Source organism: Rhamphochromis sp. 'chilingali' (genome assembly GCF_963969265.1).
Source record: "Rhamphochromis sp. 'chilingali' genome assembly, chromosome: 19".
Taxonomy (NCBI): domain Eukaryota; kingdom Metazoa; phylum Chordata; class Actinopteri; order Cichliformes; family Cichlidae; genus Rhamphochromis; species Rhamphochromis sp. 'chilingali'.
Window position 1 is genome coordinate 2,998,579 of NC_137946.1, and position 16,137 is coordinate 3,014,715.

The 16,137-nt window shown below is 38.7% G+C and overlaps 1 protein-coding gene across 1 annotated transcript; it reads right to left on the reverse strand.

Annotated features, from left to right (window-relative positions):
- Positions 1 to 3,200: 3,200 nt before the first annotated feature.
- On the reverse strand, positions 3,201 to 15,453 carry tmprss2 (transmembrane serine protease 2). Its single transcript, XM_080867407.1, has 14 exons — positions 15,426 to 15,453; positions 10,704 to 10,763; positions 10,373 to 10,523; positions 8,759 to 8,851; positions 8,514 to 8,630; positions 8,299 to 8,428; positions 7,646 to 7,762; positions 7,515 to 7,555; positions 7,071 to 7,239; positions 6,253 to 6,416; positions 6,057 to 6,152; positions 4,242 to 4,384; positions 4,004 to 4,156; positions 3,201 to 3,669 (listed from the first exon to the last, which is right to left on the reverse strand). Exons 2-14 carry the CDS (start codon positions 10,716 to 10,718, stop codon positions 3,661 to 3,663), a joined length of 1,398 nt encoding a protein of 465 aa, XP_080723533.1. The 5' UTR covers positions 10,719 to 10,763; positions 15,426 to 15,453; the 3' UTR covers positions 3,201 to 3,660.
- Positions 15,454 to 16,137: the final 684 nt, after the last annotated feature.

Consider the following 16,137-nt stretch of genomic DNA (forward strand, 5'->3'; position numbering starts at 1 on the left):
TTATGTCTGTCTCCACGTTGGTTGAGTGTGGAGTAAGTGCATATGAGAGCATGAGGGTGGGAATGGATGTTTGTGTCTGTGTGTGCCTGTATGTCTGTGTCTATATGTCAGGTTGGGTGTCAGGCGCCACCTCTCTGGGGACATCTCAGGCCCTCCAAGGTTTGGAGGCCTATCTCCCCCTACCACCACTTCCCCTGCCAGTGGCGGACTCCCTCAGACATCGGTGCGTTGGTGGTTCTTTGTGTCCGGGGATGGGCGTCCAGGTACACACCGGCTCACTCCTTGGCGGCCGCTTATCGGGGCCTGGAGCCTGGGGCTCGCTCGGGCCACTTCAGAGGTGGGGTGCCTCTCGGCCGGGGGCTCGGTCACTCAGGCGCAGCTGGCTGCCGGCGGAGCTCACGGGCGCGTTACTGCAACTCCCCCTGACTTCTGCTCCGCGGCTGCTGAGTGAGCCCTCATCTGGGACTCTCCTCAGCTCTTACTGGGACAGTGGCACGGCTGCCCCTCTGTTGGTCTTCCTTGGTCTCTTGTGTTCTGGGGGCCTCTGGATGTCTGGAGTTTTGATCTCCTCCATACCTGCTTCATGCCCTGGAGGACGGGGCTGTGGCCCCCCCCCCACACCCTCTAGCAGATTATTACATGAAGGAACCTTTAAAAAAAACAAAAAAAACAAGCGCGTCCATGCTCACAGGTGTACACACGGGTGATCACACCCACAAACTACACCCTTTTTGGCTCCTACCTCAAAGCACACTGTGTTCTGTTGATCTTATGTGCTGCACAATAATGTTTAATATTTAGTATTTACTGTCATATTCCCATATATCATTGTGATGTTGTTTATTCTAGTACTCTTGTTCTCTTCTGCTTGTTTTCTTTATTCTTTCTCAGCAGGTGATCCAGGTGATCGATATATGCATTTTTTATTTATTTATTTTTTTTTCTGCCCGTTCTGTTGGTTTTTGTCTTTTGCCCTTCTCCCCCGTCCCTCTTCTCAGCTGTTTCTCTTTCCCTCTTTCTTTCTCCCCTTCTTTTCCCCAGTCAAGTCTGTCCCGTATTCAGTAAGTGAAAATAAAATAAACAATAACAGGTGAATCAAATGGACCATTACGGCAAGGCTGGGATGGTCAATTTGGTAAAGTAAATCCGTTGGGCATCTTTGTTTCCCTTTAGACAACAATTCTGATGGCAAAAGAGCCAAACGGGACAGGCAAAAAAAAAAAGAAAAAAAAAGACATCATCTGGATGTGTTGCTCTAAAACCTGTATATATGTTTCAGCACTGATGGTGACTTTCCAGATGTGCAAGCTGCTAGTTCAATAGGTAATTCTGCCCCCCATACCATCAGTAAGCATTTTGAGTCCTGATAACAAGATGCAGATGACAAGTATCTCTTCAGTTCCACTTTGCTTCAGCCCAGGTGAGGACCTGGTGTCTCTGGATCACATGACTCCTTTGCATGCTAGAGACCTGCATTAGTGGATGGCATGGTGAATTGATTCAGGCTTCAGGAATCACGTCTTTAATGCACTGCCACCTGAGGGCCCAAAGATCATGGAAACTTTGTCCCAAATCCCTAAAATCTTTTGCCAGGTTATGGGCTATGGTTATGTACAGTAGATAAAAAGATATTCAAAGTCTTTATTCTGAAATTTATTCACATTTTATAGACAGTTTTTTGCAGATTGGGGAACCTCTGCCTATCTTTATAAGCGTGAGAAACCCTGCCTCTCTGAGATGCTCTTTTTAAACCCGATCATGTTACTGAATTCAAATTCAAATTCAAATTTTATTTGTCACGTACACAGTCATACACAGTACGATATGTAGTGAAATGCTTTGACAACTGCTCGTGACCAAACAAAAAAGGAAAAGGCTATGAATAAGATAGGAAATAAATATGAAAAATTAAAAAGGGTAAATTTAACTAGGAAGGAATAAAATATAAATTAAGGTTAAAAATGAAATAACTGTACAACACAAATTAGAATGAAGGGTAAATTTAACTGGGAAAGAATAAGATAAAATATATAAATTAAAGTTGAAAATAAAATAACTGTACAACAAAATACACAATTTAGAACTATATAAGAATGTATGAAGAAATATAAATAAATATATACACAATAACAGCAGCTGTACAAGTATTAACTGGAAATGAAGAATATAATGTCCAGTGTCCAGTAAAACGTGGCCAGTACCGCTCATTCTCTTCTTGCACCTGTCCCAACTTTTTCGAGACAAGTCTAAATACATCTGATACATTTTCTATGCTCTGTTGTGAATAAAATATGCATTTATGAACCATTGCATTCTGTATCATCGTTGCTATTTTTTTATTGACATTTTAAATTGGCTCTGATTGAACTGGGGTCTGCGTAAACCAGTGATATACCAGTTGCATTTGGTAAAGTAATTCAAAAAACTAGTAGATCAGGCTAGTAAAAGTACTAGTCTTCCTAAAAGGTCGACAGCAAGTAATGTGTGCATTTAAGCAGCTCCTGCACATTTGCTAAGAGAAAAGAAGCAATTAAAGAATAAGTAAGAATTTGATCTGAAGGTTGGAAGTACATCGGAATGGAGCGAGAGCCTCATTCACTCTTTTATTCAAGTAGAAAGACACTAGTATTTATTTAAACTTTGCTAGTCTTAATGAAAACTGCTTTAAGCTATTATCCACAATAACATTCTAATACAGCATTTTTTTATTCTATGTATTTTAAGCACTTGTCTCACAGTAATGCACACATTATTATTGTGAAACCACTCTTTAGTATAGGACTTGGAAAAAAAACATTATGTAAATATCAAAGCTAAGACAGTGAAATGGAAAATAACAGCTAGTAGCTGAAAAAAATTCTGTCTTTAGACAAGTGCCTTAGAACATGTGACAGTAATATACCATAAAACATTAACTACCATTAGTTAACTGATTTGTCACTTATTACTGGGCAGAACTGAATTCCTGGCTGATTGTTCTGATAATATGTGGAAACAGACTCCAGTGTGAGCAAAGCTGTCATCCACAGCGCACACAGAACACTTAAAGTACAACTTATTTCAGAACATTTGACATTGGTCATATTTTATTTTGAAACAGTTATGAGATACAACACAACAGTGTGTGAATGTGTGTGTGAATGGGTGGATGACTGGATATGTAAAGCGCTTTGGGGTCCTTAGGGACTAGTAAAGCGCTATATAAATACAGGCCATTTACCATTTTTTACCATTTAACTCTAGTGGAATTTATTACATAACATTATGTGACACAGTCAAAATTTGATTTCCTGGCTTTGACCTTGCTGTTCCACTTCAAGGACATCATACTTAGTTGAGGTGGGAGCTAAAAGGCACATGTATGAATTCATTTCATTGTATCAGGCATGGCATAGCAAGCTTCGTTAGCCAGGCAGAAGTAAGAAAAGCAAAGCTACATTTTTCTGTAGCACATCTATCGCACAATGTGAATTTACAAAAAAACAACTCTTTGCTGAAAATTAGTTTTATTGGACCAAATAATAGCTTTATTTTGTCCAAATGCAAGAAATTCAGTGCATGCTATAAACAAGAATATAAAAATGCTGATCCATTATTTTGTTGGTTGATTTTTGTTTTGCAAGTAACTCAAGTAGTTCCTTTCAAAAATTCACCGACGTCTCAGTTATTCTATGGAGGTAAAGAAAAAAAAGTATGATTAGATTTAGGGGGAAGAGCAGATTCTCTTTTGTTCTCTTAGATGATTATTAATCACCAAATTATGTATCAGAGAACATCATTTCACACAACATGAAAAACAGTCAAACATTCAATGTCATGTACAAAGTGAACAGAAGAGCACGCACAAATAAAGCACTGCTATGACTTTCTAGCTAAACTTACAAATATAAATGTATATTTGATGTGGCAGAGAAAATACAGGATAAACATTTGACACCACTGATTAATCAACAGATAATTTCACAGGACTTTATTCTCTATTCTCCTCCCATTGCATACGTACCTGTATGTTTTCGTATATCCAGTCAATAAAGAATGGTACATTGGCATAGACTCCTGGCTTGTTCTTCAAAGCACATCCATAACCATAGCTCGTAGCTCCTGCCAGCCACCATCGATTTCCTTCTTTCACGACCAGGGGACCTCCACTGTCACCCTGCAGCACACAGAACCACAGACATATCTCAGGTTGTACACGTATTGCTACATCTCAGAGTGTGTGACAGGAGGATCAGACTGACCTGACAGGAGTCAACTCCTCCCTCCAGGCTACCTGCACAGAACATGGCCTTGGTGACTTCACCATTTAATACTTCAGGTGCATTACAAGTGGCCCTGCTGTAAATGGTCACCTTGGCTTGATTCATTATTTTAGGGGTTGGCCCTGGAAAAAGGATTATTCACACTGTTAACTCAGACAAACATGAAAGGCAGTGCTTGCTAAGTCCCATCTGAAATAATCGACAATGAAAAATGAAAAGGAGCGTTACAGGTTTCTCACTCAACGTAGTTTATATTAGACAGTGCTGTGAAAAAAGTATTCAACCCCTAAATTTGTCTTGTGTTCTTGTGTTTGTGTCAACGTGGACACAAACTACATTGACAGCTGCTGGAATAGACCCACTCAGGTCTGAATACTTTTTTTTCATTCTGAGAAGCCTGAAGCTGGCTCAAAGGTCCTGTCACTAGCAAGGTAATCCCAAATCCAAGGCCATAAACACACTGTATATTGTTAATAACAAGTAACAAAAATCCAAAACAGCGGTAGTAGTTTTTACTCTTCTGCTCTGGGTCACACACTGAACTTTGTATTTCTTTTCATTCTCAGTTGGAAAGAGTCTGTTCTGCTCACTGGCTTTATTTAATATCCATTTATGTTCCTATTAACTGAGGATATCACAGTCACTAGTTTAAGAGTCATTAAAAAGTGTTGTTTAACATGGACAGGACATGCATAACTGTTTTACTTTTTCATGGAAAAAGTGTAGTGGTAGCTATTAGTGAAGATACAATAATGAACTGGTGGTGGTTGCATTTATTGTAAAGAAGAAAAAAAAGGTGACAGTAAACATTAGATCAGTTTTGATGTCCTAATACTGACTCCATATTTCTGGTATTGCTAAAAACAGCTTGAATAAATTTAACTGAAGTTAATGAAACAGATGTTAATCAATCAATGAAATTCATTCACATATTGTAATAGTCTAAACAGTGTCTGCCTTTTTTGAAAATGCTGGTCAGTGTTACATGATTAAGAACTTACAATTAGAGATGCATCGAACAATTGGCCAGGACTGGAATCAACTAATTTCCGGTGACTTGGGTCATTTGAGCCAGCCTATTGGAATTAATGGTGTTTTGTGGTTTCTTTGTGTGTAGTATTTTGGTTTTCCTTTTCGGCTGCTATGTTTAGTTTCCATGTTGCTTTGTCGAGATGTCTCGTCTCCACTTCCTGTGTGTCATTCCATGTCTCCCCAGCCGTCATGTCTCTCTTACTTGTGCTCTCTCGTCCCCTCTCTCGTGTTCCCTCGCTCCCTCTCTCATCTGCCTTGCCTCCTGTCATGTTGACGCATGCTCACGTGTCAGTCTATGTCTCAGTGTTTCCTGTTTTACTTTGCTAGTCTCACGGTCCATGTTTTGTGTGTTTAGTTTTGCTTCCCCTGTGACGTCACTTTGTATCAGCTGTGTTCCCCATGTGTTTCCACTTTCCTCATTGCCGTTCCGTGTATTTAAGTCCTCTGCTTGGTCTGGTCATAGCAGATGACCCCGCCCCTCCCTGAGCATGAGTCTGCTGGAGGTTTCTTCCTGTTAAAAGGGAGTCTTTCCCTCCCACTGTCACCAAAGTGCTTGCTTATGTGATTGTTCCATTGTTGCATTATTGTAGAGTATTTTCCTTACAATTTTAAACATTTGGTGCTATATAAATGGTGTAAATAAATAAATATAAATAAATAAATGGTATAAATAAATACCATTGAATTACATTTTGGGTGTTATGGTAAAGGCTGTTGCCAAAGGCTGAAGGTTTGACATATTCAGTTATGGTTTTGCCTCACCTGTTGACTGCAGTGCTCCCCATCCTGTGATCCATGCTTGACGATTAGTAGAAAGGTTCAGGTCAACATTGGGGAGACACACCGGCCGAACTTTATCTGAGGCATAAGCATGTATCACCTTAGAGTGCTGGATTTGCAATCACGTAATCACAGTATCATTGAAATTAACATGTGAAATTAACTTCCAAGTACTTACTGTTAAAAGTCAGAGGTGTATCAAGCTTTAGGAGAGCAATGTCATAATTATTCGTTCTTGTGTCAAAATCTTTATGTTTGATGATTTTCTGAACTCTGCTGTTAAACATGTTTTCCAAGTTCACGTCCCCATAGTATACCCTCCACAATGAAGGAGAAGAGGAACTGCCAAGGAAAAGACAAGGTGAAATGGGCATGGTGGATTTATTAAATATTAGCCAAAACACTGTAGATAAAAGATGAACACGAGGTCACTATTGATCCATTATGAATCCTCCACTTGAGTGGAGGACTCGACAACTGATAGTTGGAGACTCGACATAAAAAGTAAAGGTGGCTCTCACTGAGAAATTGAGGACACTGTATGATACCGATTTGGCAGTTCCAGTCTTACACAGTTTTATCATCTAATTGAATGTATGGTGGTCAAAGCTGCATGGCCAAACCTTAGGCCTGCTTCAACTAAGATAGTTAATGTTAATGTCTTCTGTGGGATAAACACAGTAAGTGAACCTGTTGTCGTAAAAAGAGACAAACCTACTGAACTTGCAAACACGTCGCGTGCTTCACTGCTATCAGTGACACAGTTACCTTTCTACCAACATGTGAATAAATATATTGCAATAAAGTAATATTCCCATATATCCTGTGTACTTTGTCTTTGAAGGCACACCTAAGTCATTAAGCTGTAAATATGACACACACACAGGTAGTTCTTTGAATCAGGATTACTTCCGTCAGAGGGATTATGTTTTTGCTATTGTTCAACAGCACAATGACATGTTCGGGTGAAAGAAAGCAGAGAATAGAAGCTCTCACTATTTAAAGCAGTGTGCAGCAGACAGGATCCAGTATCGGCTGATAACGGAGCCTCCGCAGCTGTGTCGACCTGAAACCTGGAGGCTGACCTGCCATGGCCAGGCTCCATTTACAGCCTCTGTGCCACCAACAATACGACTGCTCGGAGCTGCTGAACTCTTGCCACATTCTGAGGACCGAGGAGCTCAATGTTACTTTCGCTGACTTTCAAGCTTTTAAACCAATTCAGACACTGTAGCACCAGACAAATGGACAGACTAAATGATTACATTGATGTATGATCAATCATCCAAGTAAGGAAATCCCCAAAACTTGATTCTGTCCATCACTCATCCAAGTGAGGAAACGCTTCTTCACTGAAACACGACGTCCAGATAAATAGAATCAAGTTTTGGGGATTTACATTATTATTTCACGTATGTCACAGAGAACACAGTAGCTTACCAATACACTGAAGTGTGACAGCTTTGGAGAAGCACAGTAAGCTGAAAGTGAAAGGATGAAAAAAACGGCACATTTTATAAATGCTGTGGTGTGTATGAAGTGAGCACTCAGTGATATGTGGTTGTGTATACCTGTGAGTGAGCTGTGACTGTATTAGTGAGCCACTATTACTTCCAGACTCCAGCCTCATATATCCATTGGAGGCCAAAGAACCTGCACTGGTTTGGCTGTAGGCAAAATAATCATCTCTGTGGGACAAAGAGGCACGTGTGACAGGGAGATGAGACCAGCAGACTGTACTCACACATACATGCATGTCACGCAAGGACATTCCCTCTGAGTTAGAACTTTGAAAAATATGTACTAATCAATACTGCACATTTGTCATTTCAGAAGAATATTAGTTGTTGTCTCAGTGGGTGGAAAAACTAAGTACATCCATTGTTTCCACAGGTAAGCAGTAGGTCTGTGCAGCTAAAAAAAACAAACACTTTATCACCCACGTATCATACAGGCCACCAGGTGTAAAATTACAAGATGATTCTTATCATTTTTGTCAAAGGGCTGAGGAGTTACAGTAATGTGACGCACACATTATTATATCAAACAAATATCTATTATATCTAATCCAAGAAAATATTTTTGTATGTAATTTTAAAAAAATGCTTTAGTTTGGAAATTATTCAAGGTCCAGTAGCAATGCAAATCATGAGTCGTGTAATATGAGTGAGCTTTTTACACCACACATTGCAAAAGTGTGTCAGTGGGAAAGGACAATGAGCACCTGCTGTAACCAATCTGTCTGCACACAGTTCGTCCATAGTTATCATCCCAGTTGTCAGCACACACGGGCATCCAGGTCTGGCTGCTTGATGAATAACTCTCCAGCATGGAGTTGGCCCCTTGGAGGCGAACTGTGAAACATCAAGTCTATTAAAAAATAGATTCGTACACTAAATAACTGTGTGGAAGACTGAGACACTGATTTGAATGCCTTACAGCACTGAGATTCATCCTCTCCATCTGGACAGTCAATGGTTCCATCACACCACCGGGTATGGCTCAGACACATCCCACCTTTTCCACACGACTTCCCCAGTAGACACTGGTAGTATACTGTGAGCACATGCATTTACTACTGTGAATCTCATATATATACAAGAGCATGCAGAATCATGCCATATTACAATACTTAAATTATAAAAATAATTTTATGCAGCTGCACAGTCTCCAGATCAACTCACGGAAGTACCACAGCAAGAGTCCGAGCACTGCCAGGATAACAGTCACACACAGAAATGCACTCAGGATGTACTTCCAGTGACATTTCTTTCTTCCTGAAGGCCAAGATTTAAAAAAAAAAAAAAAGACAATCCTGTATCAATTTGTAAAAATTCATGGAAAAACTGTTGATTTGGGAGACAGACACTATTTCTACTTTTAAGATTAGGCTTCAAACTTTCCTTTTTGCTAAAGCATATAGTTAGTGCTGGACCAGGTGACCCTGAATCCTCCCTTAGTTATGCTGCAATAGGCGTAGGGTGCTGGGGGATTCCCATGATGCATTGAATATTTCTTCTTCCGTCACCTTTCTCACTCACTATGTGTTAACAGACCTCTCTGCACTGAATAATACTTGATATTAATCTCTGTCGTTCTTCCACAGCATGTCTTTTATCCTGTCTTCCTTCTCTCTCCCCAACCGGTCGCAGCAGATGGCCCCGCCCCTCCCTGAGCCTGGTTCTGCTGGAGGTTTCTTCCTGTCAAAAGGGAGTTTTTCCTTCCCACTGTCGCCAAAGTGCTTGCTCATAGGAGGTCATATAATTGTTGGTTTTTCTCTGTATGTGTTATTGTAGGGTCGACCTTACAATATAAAGCACCTTGAGGTGACTGTTGTTGTGATTTGGAGCTGTATAAATGTATAACTATCCCAATCATTAATGCGCAGTCACAAACAAGACACAACTGCACTGAGTTTGCCCATGTTTTAGAAATCTAAACAGCCACTGTGACGACAGATGAATATTGTGATATTGTAGTAATGTAAACCATAAAACAGTTAACAAGAAGCAATAAACTCTACCAAAGAAGAGTCATAAACACAGCTAACTTACTTTGAGGCTCATATAAACATTGTAAACCAAAATTCTTGAAGTAAATAAACACATCATTTACTTTTTCTTTTCTTTTGCTTTTAACATCTTCTAACTTTAATATTTAGAGTTTCTTTTTATTGAGCTTATGAAACTAAAACATTTCAATTAATATGAAGAGTTTCTGCATTGCACTATATAAATAAACTTTATGCAAAAGTATAACTCCACTCTGTGTTTTATTGTTTTGTTTTGTATATCTTTCATAGTTTGCAACTCTCTATGAATGCAGTCATATTCAGAAAGGTGTGTCTGGATAGTTCAGTGTCTACGTTTTGAATTTGTGAGTATCTAGTGGTTAAGAGGAAGTTACAGTTACCTATTTTATGCTGCATATTAAAATTTGCACAGTATTTAACTTGTGGAAACACCGTAAAACTCTTCAAGTTTATCGACTTTAAAAATCAGTTAATCAATAAATTCATCAGTTGGTGTAACAGTCACCACGGCTTTCTGCCTGCCAACTTTTAGACAACAACAGTTTAAAACTATTTTAGCCACGTTGTCTTGTGTCTCTAGAAAAGACTCGATTGAAACTGTATTCATTTAATCAAGGAAACAATTTTAATTATTTAGGTTAAATTAGTATGTGTGGATTTAAAATGTGGAACAAAAATAAGTTAATGATTCTGTGAATGTGCAATACATATTTCCAGATGGATATTTGCCAAGTGACAACCTTGGTCAAATCAAATATTCCAGTACCTTTTGTTTGCCTTGGATTAGCTGGTATTCCGGGTGTTGAAGTATAATACTGGTTGATGGAGGAATGGCTGGGGATCTGCTGTGTTACAGAATATGGAGGACTATATTCTTCATGTTTAAACACTTGGTTGTCATACATGGGACCGCTCACCTGGAGATATACAGACAAAAAAAAGATGAATTTATTTGCTCTACCTGTCACTGAGGTAATCATTTCATCAGCATCGGTTTGTTAGATTCAGTTATAAAGTTGAGATATCAGATCGAGCCTGTTTGTATATGTATGTTTAGTCAAATAACAACCTGAGAATAACACTTGAGGTGACCATACCTGATTATTATTCATAGTGAAACTGATTTTACTGCCCGAAGAAGAAGAACTCTGTGAAACCTGAAAAGTGATGTGTAAAATTTAAACACATTTAAATACTAGTTGTTAGGTGCAACACAGGTATAAAAACATTCACACATCTTTGCAGATTTGTATTTTTTCATTAAACTGAACAGCTTGGCCCCACAATAAGAAGCTAAAAAATAACACACACATATTAAAATGAAACAGAAATACTCGTTTACACTTTTCTGTTATTCACAAATAAGATTTAAACTGAAGAGAGAACATTTTTGAATAAATATTTGCTCATCTTACTTTGGTATGAAGGTATCATGTGATCCAGGACAGCTAAATTACTTAGAATTATTTACTAGTTCTCACCTCGAAAGTTTCCTTCGGTTCTCTGACTCTGTTACCGCACTCGTTTGTTTCTCTCTCTCCCTGTCTCAATTTCTTTCTCGCCTCGAATGTAATCAACAGCCAGAGTCACGCCCTTTCCCACTGTGTGCGCACCCAGCATGTGGTGCTCAAGTGGATTTACACACAACTGGATAAAAAAATGACAGGTGCAAAGAATATGGGCATATCTCAGTATCTTAATTCACATGTACATATTCCAGTTCGTGTACGTGTAATCAGATTTGTGTGTGCGTAGAGAAATCAGTATGTCTGTGTGTTCATGTCTGTTCTGTGAGTATGAATGGTTCAAAAGTATTAAAGCGCAAATCCCCTACGGTGGCCCCTAGAGACAAAGCATGTATAAACTCCAAAACACTTACAAATTCCAAATAGCACGCACAAACTCCTCAACACATACAAAATCCAAAACACGTGCAAACTCCAAAACACATGCAAAATCCAAAACACGTACAAAATTCAAAACACATGCAAACTCCAAAACACATGCAAAATCCAAAACACGTACAAAATTCAAAACACATGCAAACTCCAAATCACAACGGAAGTGCTCCAGGACGCTAGGGGCAGTGTTGAGCTCGATTTGTAAAATAAACGGCAAGTTTGTTGCAAACACATGGGCTCTAGTCTCCGTTGCGCTTCCCAGGTTGCCTAGCAACTATGATACTAACAGCTGGAAACGTGTCATACAACTTTTTTTGACAGAAATGAAGGAGAACATATTTTTTTTCATTTGTTTGTTTGTTTCTACAAGAGCTTTGTGTGATTTGATAAGTATCTGAGGCTGAGACCACAGGACAGTAAAACATGATTTTTGGGCTTCATTTCTGTACTGAACAGTCATTTAAGATTAGCTAGTAAATAACAATTAGCTAATGTTGTTCATGAGACTAAAGTCATATCACTTTGGTAATGTAAATATAATATGGCCAATATTATGGTTATTATATTAGTCATTATTAGGTATTACAGCAGTGAACATGAACTCTTTGTCAAATACTGAGCTTCAGTACAGATTCAAGTTGCAGTTATTTACATGTCTTACCACCTTAAATCTTCACTCAAAGACAAGTATATAGGAATGACTGCCAAATTTATTTGCCACTGAAGCCGAAGGATGGCATCTGAATAAAACCTCTCTTGACATGCCTAGATGACATTAAAGCTTGGTTGGCTCTAAACTTTTTAAATTTGAATGAAAAGAAAACAGATTTGTTGGTGTTTGGACCCAGTGGCCCCTGTGAGTCCTCTTCTTTTCATTTGGAACCCCTGGAGGTTTATTTTAAACCTGTTGTTACTGCCCTTGGTTTTAAGTTGGACCAGTCCATTTTTATCATTTAAGGCGACTGGCAAGAGTGAAATCGTTTCTTTCTAGGCAGCACTTTGAAACCGTGATCCATGCTTTTATTTCTTCCCCTGTGGACTACTGTAACGCACTTTATGTGGGGGTCAGTCAGTTGTTACTCTGACATCTGCAGCTGGTTCAAAATGTATATTGACAGTGCATATATAGGTGTATCATATATAAGAGACAAATGTTGTTCCTTCAGTATGTTGGCATTACTAAATTTGGCTCAAATGCTTACATACATGTGTAAAAAGAAAATGTACAAGCTGTGAGCTGTTTCAAATCAAATCACTTTTATTGTCACATCACATGTGCAGGTACATTGGTACAGCACATGTGAGTGAAATTCTTGTGTGCGAGCTTCACAAGCAACAGAGTTGTGCAAAATACAATAATGTAAACAAGCAAAAAACAAGAATGGCTACATCTGAAACTAATAAATATATGTACAATATATAATAGTATATATATGTTTCTGATAAAATGAAGAGTAGACTGATGTATTAAATATTCCTTTATTGGGTGAGAAAATCAGACCATGTCATAACTGCTTTAAGTCATACAGAATAGATATCAGAGCTTTAAACAGGCTGACGTCTGCTAAATGGGTCAAACTGGGCAGAAAGTATGCAAACACATAACATCCTTATAGAATATGATGTAACACTATAGATCAACTTACCTCAGAATATATAAAGCATATAAACAATCACAGCAATATGATGCAACAAACACAGCAGTGCTACTGATCCAAAATACTCAAAGCTTCATAGAACTGAAACAAACATTTATTTTTAGTTCCATTCTGCTGCTGATACAGACTTTAGGTTTCTGAACATTAAACTTGTTGCTGCCTTTCATAGTGCGTAACTTGAAGGCCCTGAGTACTTTCTCCCACACTGGAAACACTGGAATGATAAAATTATTTGAACATTACCTAATAAGACTGATTCAGGACAGACAATTAGTTATTTTAAACTTTTCTAGCAGTCCTTCACAAACAGGGAACAGTCTGTCTATTCTCTCCATCTGTCAGCTGCTGCTGGCTCTTCCTCCTCCTCTTCCTCACATACTGCTGAGATTGTCCTGGTGGATCATCAGGGGTGCAAAGCCTCACAGATGATGTAATGCAGTGGGTCCCTCAGTCTGTCCTCACTCTGGACACTTGCAGGTGTCACACATAGAAATCAAATGTGTGATAAGCTGCAGGATTCAAACACAAGTGTGACTTATAAATACATGTTCATATTTTTATTACACAATCAGAGAGAAAGAAACAGAGAGAGTGCAGGACAGACAGACAGGTGACAGTCTCAGGTGTACACACTGCTACAAAACAGCACCAGAGAAGGAGGATTTAGTGTTTGTGTCATTACGAGTGTAAACAAGAAGAGTTCCCAGATGGTACAGTGGACACATGTGTGACTCCTGTGATTAAAGCATCTTTCTTTCAGCTTAAGGAGTGAACCATCAGCTGACTGACATGACTGACTTTAATTACGCATAAAATCATCACATTCTCTGTAAGATTAAAGTCAGCTATTGAACGGCGAATATTTTGAAGTGAAGGCTTTAAAACCAAGTTAGTACAAACGTCGCTAATGTCACATAACTTTCCCGACATGTTGCCAACAGTAATGTTTTAATGTTCTTCATTATAAAAACATTTGCGCATAAATAAGTGACATAATATTCAGTACTTACTTCTGGAAGTTTACTCTTCGTCCGCTCCGCTTCCGCCGTTTTTTTTCGGCAAAATTATCCAAACCACCGCCGCGCTATGAAGTCTGGGATATGTTGGGCCATGAAGGCTACACAGACCCATCCTTAAAATTCAGGGAAATTAAGGACGCATTTGAGGGCCGCATTTCGAGCAGCCTTTGAATTGGGACAGTCTTTGTCGTGTCGCTGTGACATAATCGGCCTTAAAATGCGGCCTTTAAGGCTGCAGACCCCAAATCCGGTCATTGGTACTTCCTGGCTTGTGTAGTTACTAGGTAACAAAAGCTCAACACTGCCCCTAGCGTCCTGGAGCACTTCCGTTGTGTTTTGGATTTTGCATGTGTTTTGGAGTTTGCGCGTGTTTTGGGGTTTGCACGTGTTTTGGATTTTGCACGTGTTTTGTATTTTGTACGTGTTTTGTATTTTGCATGTGTTTTGGATTTTGCACGCGTTTTGTATTTTGTACGTGTTTTGTATTTTGCACGTGTTTTGTATTTTGTACGTGTTTTGTATTTTGCATGTGTTTTGTATTTTGCACGTGTTTTGTATTTTGTACGTGTTTTGTATTTTGCAAGTGTTTTGTATTTTGTAAGTGTTTTGGAGTTTGCACGTGTTTTGTATTTTGCACGTGTTTTGTATATTGTACGTGTTTTGTATTTTGTACGTGTTTTGTATTTTGCATGTGTTTTGGATTTTGTACGTGTTTTGGAGTTTGCACGTGTTTTGGATTTTGTAAGTGTTTTGGAGTTTGTACGTGCTTTGTCTCTAGGGGCCACCGTACACAAATCTCTATAAAAAACAACAACAACACACAACATCACAAGTTACAATCATGCAGTTTTACTTTTTCTCTCTTTTTTTTTTAACATGTAACTTTTGCTACGCACACACAAATCTCCACACAGACTGAAATACACACGTTCGGATTGAGACAAATACAAACAATGCTTTTGATACAATACCAGCCCCATTACAAAGCACCATACTTCGGTACAGATGAAAGACAGTGTTCTATATATATTTCCGAGAGGTTTGCAGATTGGTGTAACAATCCTGTGCATCTCATACAAGCTTAGGTTCTTTTGCATAAGGCACGTGTTTTGGTAATCAAAGCTCCATCTCTTACCAGTCTTCACAGCTTTACTCTGGGGCCTAATAAGATTCTACTATATTCTGCTAACCATAACATGAAGATTAAAAATAGGGTGAAAAGGTGTAATATATGCACTTACATTAAGTGTAAATCTCGGTCCTGTCAAAGCAAAGAGTTCCCTGAGTTTAATTTGTGACGTCTAAATAAGTGGACTTTAAAAAAGAATGGACAAAGGACTTTCAGACCCTGTTAAAATTTAACTCTGTATGAATGTGCCAACTGTCAGGAAATGCAAAATAGAGAAAGAAAGATGACGGTCATGAAGGACAGGGTGGAGGTACATAATGTCTAAATGACACACTCACAACCTTAAACTGACTTTGAAAGGGTGTGAGGATAATGAGGGATCATCGAGTTCAAGCTAATTAGAGGAAACAAAACATCCTGCATAAAGCTAACCACTCATTGCACCCTCCTTCCCCCGGTTTTGATGAAACTTACCTTTACTGAGCAGCATATCCTGACTAGGTGTTCACCCACAGGGGAAAAACATGATACATTTCCAGCAACACTACACTTAAACCGCACCCCACAAACATGAGTCCACTAAACTCTATGGGCGAATTCTGTCTATTTAAAGACATGGATTACCTTGTGAATATTTACAAATGCTTTAGCCATCAAAAATGGTATCTGTCTAGCATCTTTTTTGTTTTACATTCTTGTCTTAATATAAATAATATAGTTTAATTCATGTTTTATCATTACAGACAAATGTTTGTTTCCCTTCAGGCAGAGAATATTTAAGAGAGGGGAAAAGTGCAGTTCTTATAATCAGAGGCAAACTGATC